The sequence below is a fragment of the Emydura macquarii genome, unplaced genomic scaffold, assembly GCF_026122565.2.
Source record: "Emydura macquarii macquarii isolate MOO-44397 ecotype Brisbane River unplaced genomic scaffold, CSIRO-AGI_Emac_v2 contig_67, whole genome shotgun sequence".
NCBI lineage: Eukaryota > Metazoa > Chordata > Testudines > Chelidae > Emydura > Emydura macquarii.
The window spans coordinates 939,887-956,635 of NW_027130204.1; the positions used below are offsets into that span (position 1 = coordinate 939,887).

Genomic DNA, 16,749 nt, shown 5'->3' on the forward strand with positions numbered 1-16,749 from the left:
CGGAAGGGGTCCCTCCCCCTAACGGTGCCCTCGATGCCAGAGGCCTTTCAAGCAGCCAGGGACTTGTTGGCCCTCCCAGTGCCTCCCACTTAGCCGGCCTTATCCTTGGCACTGGACCTGGTGAGGGCACCTGTCTCCATGGGTAAACCCGCCATGGGGCCACCGCAGTGGTCAGTTGAGCAGCGCCGTTCCCTTCCGGAGCCACGACGAAGCTCTCCTCCATCTCAACCTCTGTCCCCAGCACCGTACTCCCTGTCTCCAACCCGGAGGAGAGTCTCGTTGGTCTCGGCCATGACCGGTACTGGGGAAACCCTTACGGTATTGGTCACCAGTAGCATGCCGATGGTCACCGGACCCCCGGCACCACTCAGCCTATGACACCCCATCGCATGCCACTGTCTCTGTGCTACTCCCCTCCGACGTGGCACCGCTCAGGGGAATCCTGTCACCGGTCACCATCTTCCCACTGAACAGTCCATATTGGACTACATCTCGAGCATCAAGGCCTAGCTCTCTCATCACTTAAGGTTCACCTGATGGTTATTTCGATCTTCCGTCCTCCAGTTCAGGATCGATCAGTTTTCCTCTCTTGACATCACGATCAGGTTCTTAAAAGGCCTAGAGAGAGACTACCCATAAGTCAGAGAACCTTTTCCTCCCTGGGATCTAAATCTAGTCTTTCAAGGCTCACGGGTCCCCTACTCAAACCATTACCATCCTGCTCTCTGCTGTCCTCTCCTTGAAGGTTTCCTTCCTGTTAGCCGATCACCTCAGCAGAATGGGTTTTCCGAGATCATAGAATCATAGAATATTAGAGTTGGAAGGGACCTCAGGAGGTCATCTAGTCCAACCCCCTGCTCAAAGCAGGACTAACTTCAGCTATATCATCCCAGCCAGGGCTTTGTCAAGCCTCAGATTAAAAACCTCTAAAGATGGAGATTCCACCACCTCTCTAGATAACCCATTCCAGTGCTTCACCACCCTCCTAGTGAAAAACTTTTTCCCAATGTCCAACCTAGACCTCCTCCCCTGCAACTTGAGACCATTGCTCCTTGTTCTGTCATCTGCCACCACCGAGAACAGCCTAGCCCCATCCTCCCTGGAACCCCCTTTCAGGTAGTTAAAGGCCGCTATCAAATCCCCCCTCAATCTTCTCTTTTGAAGACTAAACAAGCCCAGTTCCCTTAGCCTCTCCTCATAAGTCCTGTGCTCCAGCCCCTAATCATTTTGGTTGCCCTCCACTGTACTCTCTCCAACTTGTCCACATCCTTTTTGTAGTGGGGGGCCCAAAACTGGACACAATACTCTAAATGCGTCCTCACCAATGCCGAATAGAGGGGAATAATCACTTCCCGTGACCTGCTGGCAATGCCCCTCCTAATGCAGCCCAATATGCTATTAGCCTTCTTGACAACCAGGGCACACTGCTGACTCATATCCAGCTTTTTATCCACTGTTACCCCCAGGTCCTTTTCTGCAGAGCTGCTGCCTAGCTCGTCGGTCCCCAGTCTATAGCTGTGCATGGGATTCTTCCTTCCTAAGTGGAGGACTCTGCACTTTTCTTTGTTGAACCTCATTAGATTTCTTTTGGCCCAATCCTTCAGTTTGTTTAGGTCACTCTGTATCCTATTCCTACCTTCCAGGGTATCTACCACTCCCCCCAGCTTAGTGTCATCCGCAAACTTGCTGAGGGTGCAATCTACCCCATCCTCCAGATCATTAAAAAAGATGCTGAACAAAACCAGCCCCAGGACCGACCCCTGGGGCACTCCGCTTGTGACCGGTTGCCAGCTAGACATGGATCCATTGGTCACTACTCGTTGAGCCCTATGCTCTAACCAGTTCTCTATCCATTTTATAGTCCATTCATGCAACCTATACTTCTTTAATTTGCTGATCAGAATACTGTGAGAGACGGTATCAAAAGCTTTGCTAAAGGCAAGGTATATCACATCCACCGCCTTCCCTACATCCACAGAGCCAGTCACCTCATCATAGAAAGCAATCAGGTTGGTCAGGCATGACTTTCCCTTGGTGAATCCGTGTTGACTGTTCCTGATCACCCTCCTCTCTTCCAAGTGCCTTAAAATGGATTCCTTGAGGACCTGCTCCATGATTTTTCCAGGGATTGAAGTGAGGCTGACCGGTCTGTAGTTCCCCAGATCCTCTTTCCTCCCTTTTTTGAAGATGGGCACTATATTTGCTTTTTTCCAGTCCTCAGGGACCTCCCCCTGTTGCCACGAGCTTTCAAAGATAATAGCCAATGGCTCTGAAATCACCTCAGCCAACTCCCTCAGCACCCTCGGGTGCATTGCATCCGGCTCCATGGACTTGTGTATGTCTAATCCTTCTAAATAGTCTTGGGCCTGTTTCTTCAGCACTGTGGGATGTTCGCCTCCTTCCCATTCTGTGCCACCCCGTACAGTAGTCTGGGAGCTGATCTTGTCTGTGAAGACAAAGGCAAAAAAGGCATTGAGTACCTCAGCTTTCTCCACATCCTCCGTCACTAGGTCGCCTCCTTCATTCTCTAAGGGGCCCACACTTTCCCTAATTTTCCTCTTGTTGGCAACATGCTTGTAGAAACCCTTCTTGTTCCCCTTCACGTCCCTTGCTAGCTGCAACTCCAATTGCGCTTTGGCCTTCCTGATTTCATTCCTGCATGTTCGAGCAGTGTTTTTATAATCCTCCCTAGTCATCTGACCAAGCTTCCACTTCTTGTAAGCTTCTTTTTTGTGTTTAAGTTCGCCAAGGACATCTTTGTTAAGCCAAGCTGGACACCTACCATATTTGCTATTCTTTCTGCACATCGGGATGGTTTGCTCCTGTGCCCTCAATAAGGTCTCTTTAAAATACAGCCAGCTCTCTTGGGTTCCTTTCCCCCCTCATATTAGCCTCCCAGGGAATCCTGCCCATCAGTTCCCTGAGGGAGTCAAAGTCCGCTTTTCTGAAGTCCATGGTCCGTATCCTGCTGTTCTTTCTTCCTTTTGTCAGGATCCTGAACTCGACCATCTCATGGTCACTGCTGCCTAGGTTGCCACCCACTTCTACTTCCCCTACCAAATCTTCCCTGTTTGTGAGCAGCAGGTCAAGAGAAGCACAGCCCCTAGTTGGTTGCTCCAGCACTTGCACCAGGAAGTTGTCCGCAACACTCTCCAAAAACTTCCTGGATTGTTTGTGCTCTGCTGTATTGCTCTTCCAGCAGATGTCAGGGTGATTGAAGTCCCCCATGAGAATCGGGTCCTGTGAACTGGAAACTTTCCCCAGTTGAGTAAAGAAAGCCTCATCTACCTCATCCTCCTGGTCTGGTGGTCTGTAACAGACACCCACCACGACATCACCCTTATTGTTCTTGCTTCTAAGCTTAACCCAGAGACACTCAACTGACTTATCTCCAGTTTCATACTGGAGCTCAGAGCAATCATAGTGCTCTCTTACATACAGTGCAACTCCTCCACCCCTTCGCCCCTGCCTGTCCTTCCTGAACAGTTTATACCCATCCATGACAGTGCTCCAATCTTGTGAGTTACTCCACCAAGTCTCAGTTATTCCAATCATGTCGTAGTTTCTTGACTGTGCCAGGACTTCCAGTTCCTCCTGCTTGTTTCCCAGGCGTCTTGCATTTGTGTACAGGCACTTGAGATACGTAGCCGATTGGCCTACTTTCACAGTATGAATCGGGAGGCCTCCCCTGCTGCACCCTCCTCCTTCTGCTTCCTTGAGGTGTCCCTCTTCCCCACTTACCTTCAGGCTTAGGTCCCCGTCCCCCGTCGAAACTAGTTTAAAGCCCTCCTCACTAGGTTAGCCAGCCTGTCTGCGAAGATACTCTTCCCTGTCTTCGTTAGATGAATCCAGTCTCTTCCTAGTAATCCTTCTTCTCACCTCAGAACCGCCTCACACAGTGTTTTATACAGACAAAGTCCAGCTGCAACCCCACCCAGTCTTCTTACCAAAGGTTGCACACCTAGATGTCAGACGGGCCTTGGCCTTCTACATTGAAAGGACTAAACCCTTCCGAAGGTCAACGCAGCTCTTCGTTGTAGTGGCAGAAAGGATGGAAGGTCTGCTGGTCTCCTCCCAGAGCATCACCTCGTGGATAACTGCTTGCATCAAGTGCTGAGCAAGCAAAGGTGCCCCTGCCAGCAACTGGAACAGCTCACTCAACCAGGGCACAAGTCTCATCAGCAGACTGCCTGGCACAGGTGCCGATCCAAGACACCTGCAGAGCTGCTACCTGGTTTTCAGTTCATACTTTCGCATCCCATTATGCTATCACCCAGCAGGCCCGGGACAACACCAGCTTCAGTAGAGCAGTATTGCAAGCAGCACATCCATGAACTGCGATGAACTCCAGGGATACTGCTTGTGAGCCACTGAACGTGAAATTGACGTGAGCAAGCACTCAGAGGAACAAACGGTTACTAGCCTTCCATAACTGTTGTTCTTCCAGATGTGTTGCTCATGTCCATTCCATGACCCGCCCTCCGTCCCCGCTGTTAGAGTTGATGGCAAGAAGGAACTGAGGGGCTGCAGGGCCAGCGGCACCTCATATGCCACAGCATGAGCATGGGCCCCAGAGGACGCCAGAGCCAGCTCTACAGATACCACTAAGGCAAAAAAATCTCAAACAGCTATGCACGTGGTGCGCACACTCCTAACTTGGAATGGACATGAGCAACTCATCTTGAAGAACAAGAGTTACCAAAGGTTAGCAACCGTTTTTATCCAGAGACAGAAGCTGCAAAGTGCTGTGTGATTTTGTGCCTCTGGGTGTCTCCTCCCTTGGATGGTGGGGCTGACTGTGGGAAGGCAGGATAAGGCTGGTCCCTCAGGGAGGGTTTTCACTGCATGCAGAGGTCTGGGGCTGGCTACTGATGATCTTTGGCTCTTTTCAGGCTCTGATCTCCGTGACTCCTGATGAGGAGACGTATGATGAGGAGGATGCTGCCTTCTCTTTGGAGATGCTGCTGAGGATTGTGCTGGAGAACAGGTGATTCTTTGAACTGCGTGCCAATGCCCTCATTCAAAGAGTCTCCTGAACAGCTCCAGCAGTGACAAGCTTCGCCTAGGTCCAGGAGCTCAATCCCTAATGGGCCTGGTTTGCCAGCTGAAGCACAGCTGCTGGGTTCTGCAGTTCCACTACAGTATCTGTAAACAGAGGGGCCATCCCCTGTGAATCTCTGCTTACTCCAATAAGACCTAGAGGACAAGGAGACTACAATGGTATCTCCCCCAGCTATATGGGGAAGGGGGGGGGAGACCTGACTCCTAGAATAGGGTTGGGGGGATAGTGTTGCCGCAGTGCCAAGTCATATGGTCAGGAATTACAATTCTCCCATGTCTCCTTGATGGTGGAGTGGGTGGCCTGCTGCAAGGATCTTCTGCTAGATCTGCTATGGGCAGGCTGGCAGGTGAGGCTGTGGAGCCCCCAGATGCCTGGCACACCTGAGGAGGGGAACGCGTTTGCTAAATGAGCAAAAGGGCCTGGAGGTTCCAGGGAAGCTGCTGAAGCAGAGTTTAGGGTGCCCTCCCTCACCTGGGTGCTTGTGAGTAATGAAGCAATGAACTCCCATATATCTGCTGCTGTTAACTCTCTGCTGGAGCTTCCAGTTGCAGCAGTGAAACACCAGGCCTGCAAGCGCTCTGGGAGCGTTGCTTGGCCCTGCTATTCATCTCCCTTCACCCGGCCCTTTCTCCTGTTGCTGTACTGACTAGGGACCGTGTGGCCTGTGTCTGGCAGGCAGTGCGAGACCACCTCTATCACCTATGCGTCCATGCCCTGGAATTCTGCTTCCTGGTGGAAAGAGCAGTGATAGGGCTGCTCAGGCTGGCCATCCGGCTCCTGCGCCGGGAGGAGATCAGTGCCCAGGTAAGAAGGGTTGGTGTAGGTCGGTGCACTGGGTTCTGTGCCTGCACTCCCCAGCCTGTGAGGGATCTGTCGCTACTGTTAGTCATCCTAGCATGGCATCACTTGGGTGCTGTGAACACTGACTTCCTCATTGTGTTTGTTGCGGGGACGTTTCCTACCTATTTGCTTGCCTTGGGATTTGGTGCACTGCTGCAGACTTCAAGGCAGTTTGAATTGCAAAGAAGGGGAGAACTGCGACTAAAAGGCAAAAGCCAAAGCATCTGGCTGAGGCCTCAGAGCAATGAAGATGAGGAAGGGAGGGAGAAGTCCCCTAAGAAGACCCATAGCAAGGGAAAATCCCATCCCCAAAAGGCATCTGAACATGCCACCTGAGATGGAGAAGGTGGGTAGGTGGATCTGGTCTGGGAGAGGGGAATCTCGCAGCCAAAAGAGCAGCGTCCCTTAAAATCAAGTCAGTTAAAAGTAGTCTCAGGTCTTGACAGGCTCTCACCAACAGGGACGATTGAGTGGCTCTATGAGATAACTGCATTTGAGAGCACTTCAGAGTCAGTTTGACAAGTGAACAGACTGAACTGTAGACCGATGTTCTCTCCACCCTTTCAGTTCTAGGGGTCGTGGGTATTAGGTGGAACAATGGTGATTAAAACACTTTTCACCCAAGTGTGTTTTAAGCTTATGTGCCTAAAGGGACACCCTTACAATGTTCCTGGCTTGTGTCCTGTCTGTACTAACACCCTGCCTGGGTGATGAAGAGTTTGGACTGCTCACTTTCATACATTCTTTACACCCCACATTGAGTGGCCTTGTCCCTGCATGTGCTGCTTTGCTGACACCTTACTACAGCAGATGCCAGCTCACAGAAATTGACCGCTGCCACCCCCAGGGAATAAAGGGCCTGGCCTGAGCATGCTGTATGTGACTACTGCACAGCAGCGAGCAAGGGGGCTGAGTTTAATCTCACAGTCCTTTGCAATGTGTGCAACTCTGCTGTAGAAGCTGCAACTGTTAGCTGTAAGTGACTGGGAGAGGAGGGCTCTGGCAGGAGATGGGAGTGGATGTAGCACTAACTGTGAGCACTCACTGCCCGCTTCCTTGGCCAGGTGCTCCTCTCACTGCGTATCCTGCTCATGATGAAGCCCAGCGTGCTGTCCAGAGTTAGCCATCAGGTTGCCTATGGCCTCCACGAGCTCCTGAAGACCAATGCTGCCAACATCCACTCCGGGGATGACTGGTACACTCTCTTCACTCTCCTGGAGTGTATTGGCTCAGGGGTGAAACCGCCTCCAGCCCTGCAGGGTACAGCAAGGGCAGATAATGACACAGGTAAGACGGATGGCTGCTGCTAGGAAATCTGATGCCTGCCTGCCAGATAAGCAGCTGCTTCTTCGGGCTTTTCAATTAGCGAAGGAGACGGCAGGAAAACAAAGCTGATATTAAACTACTTAGCAAGATTAAAAGCCAGCACCTGCTGTTCACTCCTACTCATGATTTGTCCCTTTCTCTGCTCTGCTATCATCCCTGAGCAGTAGCCTGTTCACCAGAGGGAACAATGGAAGGGAAGCTGAGATTGCACAGCTGCTGAGGGACTCTGCTGTGGCCCAGGAAGGTTTCCTGGGGACGGGGGTCTTGTCCTGTACAGTATAGGGTTAATCCTTCTCAGGAATGTTCTATAAACCCCGCTGCTGTCCCCATCTTCCTTGCTGCTCTTCCAGGAGCAGACAGCAGGGAAGTGAAGAGGCTGGCTCCTCTGTGGCTGTTTTAAGAGTAGTGTGCTGGGAACCTGCAATCAAATGTGTGATTCTCAATCCATTTGGGTATAGACAGGGCACCAGTCACTCCTGCAAAACATGCCCACACATCCCCCTCTGTCTCACCCTGATACTTACTGGTCACATGAGAGCCTGGGCAGTCCCAATCTAAGTCCTCCTTCCGGCACATGGCAGAATGATTGAGGGTTGTGCCTTCAAAGGCTCATTGCCACAGGCCTACAAGAGACTTCTGCGGTGGTTCTTGCTTTCCCCTCCTCCCTATCCCCAGCTCGTACTTGCTAGGTCCTGGTTTGGCAAGTCCTGTCATAGACTCCTAGACATTGGAGACAGGGCATGAAGGGCGTTTTCCATCTTGGCCTTCTCCAGGGGCCAGCCCAGGATTATTCTCTACAGTCTCTCCTAGCACTGCTGTCTGTTGGTGGCACGAGCACGCAACAAGACCCAATGGCGATGTAACAGACCACAAGCTCTTCTGCTATAAGTCTTGTACCAATCAGTGTATTTAGACACTATTCACAGCAGAGCTCCACTTTCCTCCCTGCTGGCAAATGCTGGATGATGGAGAAAACCCAACAACTGCTTATAAATAAGTGATCCCGTTGGCTTCAGTTTTGCCCCTAGCAAGGGTTGCTTTGCTTGGACTGTGCGATATGGCCCGGAATGCCAGGAGCAGGAGGAGAGCCCTACGACCACATTCTAAAGTACACTGCTGACTATTGGGGAGCATGAGGCTAGTGCAGGGTGGGGCCGTGTGAATGACCAGAGGCCTTGTCTGACGCATTACATTCTCCAATGCATTGGCTATGCTGCCCTGTCATGGAAAATATTGCATATGCAATTTCAAAAGCCAGTTTAGGGAACGTGGCTCCATCTTTATCCTGTCCAGGCTTCAGCGTTGGACTTTCTCCCCCTCCAGGTTCACAGCCATTTGGAGCATGGGGAATCCTGTAGAAAGTCCCAGAATAAATCATGTGTTCCCTTAGAAGCAGAGAGGAGAGACTATTACAAAGATCTGTTCTTTCTCTCTCTCCCCTGGGGGTGCTGCTCTGATGGCTGCTTTCATGTTGGAGAAGCAAGAGGTGATGAGGCCTGGCCAGGTTCTCCTCTAACTGGGAACTCATGGGCAGGGGCAGCCTCTCTTGGCTTATATCCTCTGGTGCCCTGCTTCTGGCTTTGGCTCACTACTATGCATTCCTTCTTGAAGGTGCTCAGTCTGACAGTGAGATTTCCTTGTCCTACCACTCAAGTGATGTCAGCCTGGACCGCGGCTACACCTCCGACTCGGAGGTGTACACTGATCACAACAAGCAAGGCAAGATGCATCGCTCTGTGACTGATGTGGATGTGGTGAACAGCGGCTGGCTGATGGTGAGTGACGCAAGGGTGCCTGGGGCAACAGAGTGTACAGGAGTGAGACAGGTGGGGACACACCCACCCGAGTCTGGGTGAAGCTGTCATTGGGCTCCCTGCCCTGCAGTGTCTGGATCCCCATCTCCCTTAATGTGCAGCTAGCTAGGCCTTGCCTGTGGTGAGTGGTGCAGTTCTGTGACAGCTGTAGGAGAGGGTGAGATGGGGTATGAAGGGAGTGGGACTGGAGAACAGAGCAAGGGGGAGGAGAGGAGGTGAACAGGAGGAGACAGATGTAAAAGGTAGGGGAAAAGGGTCCTGCCAGCAGCATTGCCTTCTGTTGGTGAGAGAGGAAAGGGCCTGCCTCTGGCATTGGGGATGAGCTGAAGCATGTGTGGTGTGCTGCATCCTCTCACACTATGCTGTTGCTCTGCATTGCAGGTTGGGAAGGATGACATTGACAGCTCCAAACCTGTGGCAGGGCTCAGCAGGCAGGGTCCATCCCCTCTCGTGAATCAGTATAGTCTGACCGTGGGTCTGGACCTGGGCCCACACGACACCAAATCTCTCATGAAGTGCGTCGAGTCCTTGTCCTTCATTGTGCGAGATGCTGCTCATGTCACACCAGAGAACTTCGAGCTCTGCGTCAAAACCATCCGCATCTTTGTAGAGGCGAGTTTGAATGGAGGTGAGGCAGGGCTTGGGGCTTGGTTGGGGTGCGTCAGGTAACAGCACGCAGAGGAGCAAGGGATGAGCAGAGCACACCTGCTGAGAAGGAGCGCCTGGGCTGTGGGATTTCTTGGGGGTGGGGGAGGGTGGCTCGACTGGCTGCAGCAGTGGAGATCACCCAGTGAGGGGTCAGTCCGAACCTGGCCGCTGGAGTAGTGAGCTAGCGTTCACCTCATTCCATAGCTCCTTCCTGTCTCTCCTTCCTGCCAGTGAGGGGAGCTATGGGACTGTGATGTGGAGAAAAAGGAGCACCATCAGCAGGAGAAATGGCTTCCTGGCGGGGCTTCTGCCCTTGGCCTTGATTCCGAGATGCTCTGAGCGTCCACTGACATCTGGGGTATTCAGCACCTCACGAGGTTGGGCCTTTTGCTTCCTAGGGGGACATTCAGAAGATAGTTTGTGTATAAATTGAGAGGCGTGCAGGCAAATCTGCATTGGGATCACAATGTGTGATGCAGTCTGTCCACACGTGCAGTACTGCCCTTGATGCTCTCTAGGGTACAAGTCCCAGGAGAAGCGGGTGAAGAGCCATAAGTATGACAGTAAATCCAACCGGTTCAAGAAGAAGCCAAAGGAGAACTCCCTGAGGCGCTCGCGGGCCTCGAGCCAGCACCAGACCCACTCCCACAGTGACGAGGAGGATGAAGAGAGTGTCCCTGCCAGCTACCACACTGTGTCTTTACAGGTTAGTCAAGACGTAAGTATAGCAAGGATTTCCTCCTCTGCTTTTCCCATCTCGGGGCCCTGCTGTCCATCCTGGGTGGGGATGAGCCATGGCGCTCCCATGGGAGGGGTGGGGCTCGTCTCTTGATCAGTGAGCAGCTGGGGTCAGGCGTCTGTCTGATTATGATGTTAAAGGAGTGTGGGAGGCATGTGTGCGATGAGCGGTCTTTGTGATCAGCAGACCCAGACAGATGTGGAGCTGTGGGAGTCACTGATGAGGGTGAAGGGGGACTTTGTGATGAGTTAGTGAGGGCCCAGAGTGGGATTAGAGCGGTTTCTATGGAGAGGTTAGGAGGATGGGTGCCTGATAGAGGAACGAAGGGTGTGTGAGCCTGGAGTGTGTCTGAGATGAGGGAGGTGGAGTTAGGGCACTTCTGTGGAAGGAAGTGAAGGATGTGTTTGGAATTTCGGGGTTTTCGGAGGGTGAGGGAGTCACGTCTGTGGGATGAACTCTCTGGAACCAGCTCTCAATCCGGACCTTGATTGTTGGCCATGTGCAGCGCCGTGCTGGGGGTGGGTTGTCCTGTTGGAAGTGTTATGGTGTAGACTGGGAGTTCAGTAGCTGAGTCATTAGTCCCTGAGCAGTAGCCTTGTTACAGGCTTTAAAAGATCAGGAAGTGCCTGGTCAGCATGACTGCTCTGAAATCCCGGGTCTCTCCCTCTCCACTTCCCAAGAAATGGCTCCATTCTTTCCTGTGTGACCCACTAGTCCTTCTGATCCTCCCTCCATCTCCCAGAGGAGTGCTGCTTCCCCTGTGTCCCTTAAAGACAGGCTCCTCTCTGCCAGTATGTCTGTCCCCCTCTCCTGCATGACACAGACGTGCTCTGTGTATGGTATGGGCAAAACTGGGGTGAGTAGCGGAAGTCTTCATCCCCAGTTTGCAGCACGAGAAGTCCTGCGTATTGCTTAGCTGGATGCATTTCATTGCAGTTGCTGGACCTCATGCACACCCTCCACACCAGAGCTGCCACCATCTACAGCTCCTGGGCAGAGGAGCAGCGCCACCTGGAGACCGCAGGGAAGAAGATCGAAGCAGACTCTCAAACACTGTGGTCCAGCTGCTGGTGCCCGTTGCTGCAGGGTAAAGCTGCCACCTGACTGCTTTCCTATGCTGATGGGGTGGAGATTTCCAGTGTCAGGGTAGGGCTTGGTACATGGGGGAAGGAGGAAAGTTTAGCTAGGGCGGCTCCTCGTCTCCTCTCCAACTGGAGAAGGACAAGCACGTTACACCTTGGTAGTAACACTGCATGTCACATGTATGCCAAGTGCTGTCTGAGCCCAGTTTGAGAAGAAACCCATGCACTTGCCCCTGTTCCTTGACTGCTTTGACATGGCTACTGCTACTGGTCCCGCCACTGACTAATGTCCTGTCTCACCGAGGCCAGGGGCCTGAAGGCTGAGATGGGCTTGCAGAGCAGCACGGCAAAGGGCAGCAGGGACTGAGTGAGCCGCAGCATTGCTGTTCTGAGCTGTCTGGGCTGAGCATTGTCCAGCACAGCTGTGCCGGGGAAAGACCTGACCTAGTGCTCAGGGCGAGTGCAAGAGGAGTCAGAACTGTCATCTCTGCCACTGGCTCACTTTGGACTGATCGCTTCACCGTTGTAGGCCTCGGGTTCCCCACTGGTGACCTCGGTGCAGTGTACTCACTCTCTCCCGGGGGCGAAGGTGGATCAGCACTTGTCACTGAAATCTCCAGATTGCAGTGCAAACTGTTGCTCTGCATTCAAATGAGCTTTGACACACGTCCTCTGGGGCGGCTGAGGAGGACATGAGGCCACCCCATGCTTGAGGCAGATAAGAGATTCTGGCTCTCACTGTGATACCCTCCCTTGTGCAGGTATCGCCTGGCTGTGCTGTGATGCCCGGCGCCAGGTGCGGATGCAGGCGCTTACCTACCTGCAGCGGGCTCTCCTTGTGCATGACCTGCAGGCACTGGATGCTCTGGAGTGGGAGTCCTGCTTCAATAAGGTAACCTCCCAGCTGAGCTGTGTGCTCGGGCAGGGACCGCTGCCTCTGGGAACTGTAGCTGGATGTGGCTGGCTTCCCATTGGCTTTAGCAGTGCTGTATGTGGGAGCCAAGGAGCCAGCTGTCCTGGGGCTGAAGGCCCTGGCTTCCCATGCCTTGTGGCTACCGTGGCAGCTGCCCACTCACAGCAAAGGATTTGGCTTTTCCCCCATCCATGTGTCCTGAAAACCCATTTGCCCAGACTGAGCCTCTTTGGGGTGTGAAACTGGCCTCATCCTCCTCGTTTCCTGCAGCAGCCTCTGTGCTTGCTGGCCTGGAAATGCATCCCCAGAACACCATGAGCCAGCCTTTTCTGCCAAGCTAGCACCCTCCTCTGCTGCAGTGATGATTCCTGAACCCCCAGCGTGTTGATGTCCTTGATCCAATAGGTGCTGTTCCCTCTGCTGACCAAACTGCTGGAGAACATCAGCCCAGCGGATGTTGGCGGGATGGAGGAGACCAGAATGAGAGCCTCAACGCTGCTGTCCAAGGCAAGGATGCTCCTGGGTCCGCCAGCGTGTGCAGAGCTGTGTGGGCAGATGGCTTGGTGACTCTCTGCTTCTTGGCTAGCTGAAAAGTTGTGCTTAGGTTTTGACCAATTCTGCTGCTAAGGGAGTGGGCTTGAAGGTTTGACTGCCAGTGTGTGGCCTGGCCAGCCATTAATCCTAGGCATTGGGCACTTCCCCTGCTGTGGTGCAATGCCTGCTTTCCAGCACGTCCCATCCTCCCAGCATTCAGAAATGTTCCTGTTTGCAGAGGATGGAGACCGGCATTTTAACACTGCATTCTTCCTCCAGAGCTTTTGACCCGTGCTCAAGGGGCAGTGGATACTAAAGGCTCGGAGGGGGGGGTGTCGCTGGAGATCTGAAAGAGGGAAGATCTAGTCCTGCACGGAGCCTCAAGAGCCCTTTGCTGGGTTCTCCTGTGCCTGGAATCCTGCCTATCCCTCTCTTGAACCTGCTAGAAAGAGGGTGGAGGGCTCCAGGATGGAGGGTTTGGCCCCAAAGCCGAGGGTTGCAGACTCTAACTCGCGTCCCTTCCTGTGACGTTGTTCGCGACTGTAGGTGTTCCTGCAGCATCTCTCCCCACTGCTCTCCTTGACGACATTCGCTGCTCTGTGGCTGACGATTCTGGACTTCATGGACAAATACATGCATGCTGGCTCCAGTGACTTACTGGTATGGCACTGAGGGGGTGCTCCAATGCTTCCCCTGTTTTGGGGCCTCCTGGCGCCTGCTCTTCCCATTCTTAAACCCCTGGCTCCCTCCCCTGCTCTGAAACTCTCCTGGGCCCATCTATTCTGTGGGCTCGTGCTCCAAGACCCTCTGTCAGCTGTTCTGTGCCTCCATTGCTCTGTCCCTGAGTTGTCCCAGTTCTGTTCCGAGCAGTGTCCCTCTTTGCAGCCAGAGGCCATCCCAGAATCTCTGAAGAACATGCTGCTTGTGATGGATACGGCTGGAATATTCCACAGTGCCGACTCACGCACAGGGTACTCTGACCTCTGGGAGATCACCTGGGAGCGGATAGATTGCTTCCTGCCCAGGCTGCGTGAGGAGCTCTTCAAACAGACGGTCATCCAGGGTACGCAGGGCTGGGGAATTGCCACCACGGGCTCTGGCCTTTCCTTCCCGGGGGGGGTGGGAACAGCCTTGCTCCAGTGCTGGGATGTTGGTGGGCCCGTAGGCCTGGGATGGAGGGAGTGCCATTTGCCAAAGCCCTGAGGGTGGCAGGCCTTGTGAGCAGGGCAGCCTGGTGTGAGGCTGCACACTAGAGGTGGGGGCGAACAGGGCAGGCAGGTATGAGGTTGCACACTAGATGGGGAAGGGGGCAGGAGTATGGCAGGCAGACTCACTGCTTGTTTTATGTATCTAGACCTTGTCCCCAACGTGCCACCAGAGCCACATCCTCAGAAACCAGGGCCATCTGCCCAGCCTGCTTCTGCCGCCCACTCAGTGCCCTCGGAGAAGTCATCTGAGCTGGGTGCCAGCGGTGAGTGTCTGTCCCTCCCCAGCTGGGTTGGGGTTCAGTGGAGCCACGAGCAGCCTTGAGCCAGACTGGCCTGCCGGGACTGGTCTCCTGAGCAGGCTGAGCTCGATGGCATGGCTCCAGTTTTCAACCAGACAAATTAGGCCTCTGTTCCCCTGAAGTTGTAGTGATGGGGCTGGGAGGGGCAGGGGTTGCTTGATCTGCCCTGGCTCGTGTCTTGGCTCAGGCTGCCTGGCTGGGGGTGAGGGAGGGTATCTGGGGAAGGCCCTGCAACCCCTGCTCAGCTCAGGGCGACATGGCAGGGTTGAATATAAAGGCATGTCCTCTCTATTCCTTCTGCAGACTCTGAGAAAGTCCCAGCCTCTGGCCCAGCCATCAGAGGCGCCTCTGGCTCCCCTCTCTCTGCAGTGGCACCGGGGAAGATGAGCCCCGTCACAGATGTACCTTCTCCCATGGCACAGCCACCACTGATCCTGCAGCCTCTTGCCTCCCCCCTGCAGGTCGGGGTGCCACCTATGACTCTGCCAATCATTCTCAACCCTGCCTTGATTGAAGCCACTTCACCTGTTCCCCTCCTGGCCACTCCACGGCCCACCGAACCCATGACAACCTCTGAAGTCAACTAGAGTGAGGGGGCTCGAGGATGGCTTGCTGAGGAAGTGCTGAAGGTGGAGGATGGGCCAGATCCTCCCTGGTAGTGCCACGTTTGCCATAGAGGATAATAGCTTGAGCAGAAGGGTACCAGAGTGCTTGGCAGGGGAGCTACTAAAATCCCCCTGAAGCGTGTTGGCCTCTGCTCCCTTCTCACGGCTACTGCTCAGGAGTCACTGGGCTCCCTTCCTTGGAGGGAGAGCTCAGTGCCACTGACCACCCGCTCCTTGCCTTTGCAGTCTCAGAGGCCAGGCAGCCATATTTTCCCAGCAGCCTGTGACCAAGCCGCTGCTGTTAGTTGGTGAAGATGGAAGCTCCCTGCCATGGGAGCAGAGAGCTGGGTTCCTGGAACCCCCTCTGATCATTCAGTCCAGCACATTAATCCTAGTGTGGGGCTCCCCTTTTCCTTGGCAGGCCCTGTGTATGCCCACACAGCCGGTGTGTGGCTTTCGTTCCTCTCCCCAGGAACATACAGCCCCCATAGCATGGCTCTGAGCTTGCTGGCTGTGATGTGCAGGCTGTGTGCTCTCCTGGCTCCAGACTGCAGTGTATCACCACACTCTCCCACCTGATGGCAGGAGACCCCTGGTGAGATCAGCTCTGCCTGCCTCCCTCTGTGTCTGAGTAATACACATGACAAGGCCTGTCTGGGAGAAGGGAGAGAATCCAACCAGATTCACCTATTGGGCAGACTAGAAGGAAGCCAGCAGCTGAAAGCAGCGCGGGCGATGCCTCTCCCATGGCAGCTCTTGGGGAGCTACTCCCCATGCAGTGAACAACAGTACCCTCTTGTGTAGACACTACACTAGCCCCTTCCTATTTCCAGACCCAGATGCTGTCTTCTCCAGCCATCGGGCCTGCATACTCCTTCACTTGAGAGAGGAACTGGGAACTGGCTGCTTGTCAAGTCCCACTGTGGTGGGGAGCTCCCCCAGGGATGCCGTATTCTAGCCGTTTGGAGTTGGGGTGCTCAGCTTCCCTCCTTTCCTGCGTCCAAAGCTCCAGCAGCTCAGCAAAGCCCTGGCAGCATTGCACTATGCTTCTCCCCTGCCCTGAGGGTGCCGGTACCTCTCTGGGCCATGCCCTCCTGAAGTGGAGGCAGCTAGCTGGAACGTACCATATCTCAGTTCTTCCTCTTTTCTGAACTCGTTTTATAAATTCTCCATGCTGATTGCAGAAATCCTATTGGAAACGGGGAGCAGCTCTGAACCGGCATGCTGTGTACTCAGAGGACACCCAGCGCCACAGGGGATAGACAATGTACATAAGGAATAAGTGGCTGGGAATCAAATGGACTTTTTACAGTGTAATAAATGTCCTGCAAATGAACACTCTGGCTAGATGGCTCCGTCTTTTTCTCTCGAGTCAGTAGTGTTGATAGCTGGGCTTTGGGAGGAGCAAGGATACTGCCCCCTGTGCCTGGCATGCCAGGCCCAACCCCCATGCAGTGGGACACCCCCAGTGACAAAGGAACCTTTCAAAGGATGCTGCCTCGTTGGCTTTCAGTGGGGAGGCTGCAAGGGAGAATGGCAACGAAGAGTTAGGAAGAAATGGCTCTGGACCTAAACAGGGTGGAGCTGTCAGGTGAATTACCTTTCTCATGAACACAGAAAAGCTTTAGTTCTGTGGTAAAGGTCCTCCTGGCCTCTCGCTAGTATGCAGCTGTTCACAG

The 16,749-nt window shown here is 53.8% G+C and overlaps 1 protein-coding gene across 7 annotated transcripts in view; it reads left to right on the forward strand.

Moving 5' to 3' along the window:
* The window catches only part of GBF1 (golgi brefeldin A resistant guanine nucleotide exchange factor 1), a 203,083-nt gene extending 186,677 nt beyond the window's left edge, over positions 1-16,406 (forward strand). For 5 of the 7 annotated variants that reach the window (XM_067536418.1, XM_067536263.1, XM_067536029.1 and 2 more), the window contains 13 exons: positions 4,893-4,987; positions 5,713-5,866; positions 6,967-7,189; positions 8,840-9,003; positions 9,424-9,670; positions 10,209-10,408; positions 11,366-11,516; positions 12,273-12,403; positions 12,830-12,931; positions 13,505-13,618; positions 13,844-14,021; positions 14,313-14,429; positions 14,769-16,406. In XM_067536418.1, coding sequence (XP_067392519.1) covers positions 4,893-4,987; positions 5,713-5,866; positions 6,967-7,189; positions 8,840-9,003; positions 9,424-9,670; positions 10,209-10,408; positions 11,366-11,516; positions 12,273-12,403; positions 12,830-12,931; positions 13,505-13,618; positions 13,844-14,021; positions 14,313-14,429; positions 14,769-15,052 — 2,160 coding nt within the window. In that variant the 3' untranslated portion in view covers positions 15,053-16,406. The remainder of the gene's footprint in view (positions 1-4,892; positions 4,988-5,712; positions 5,867-6,966; positions 7,190-8,839; positions 9,004-9,423; positions 9,671-10,208; positions 10,409-11,365; positions 11,517-12,272; positions 12,404-12,829; positions 12,932-13,504; positions 13,619-13,843; positions 14,022-14,312; positions 14,430-14,768) is intronic. The other 2 variants (XM_067536106.1, XM_067536492.1) reach the window with 1 other exon arrangement.
* The last annotated feature ends 343 nt before the right edge of the window (positions 16,407-16,749 follow it).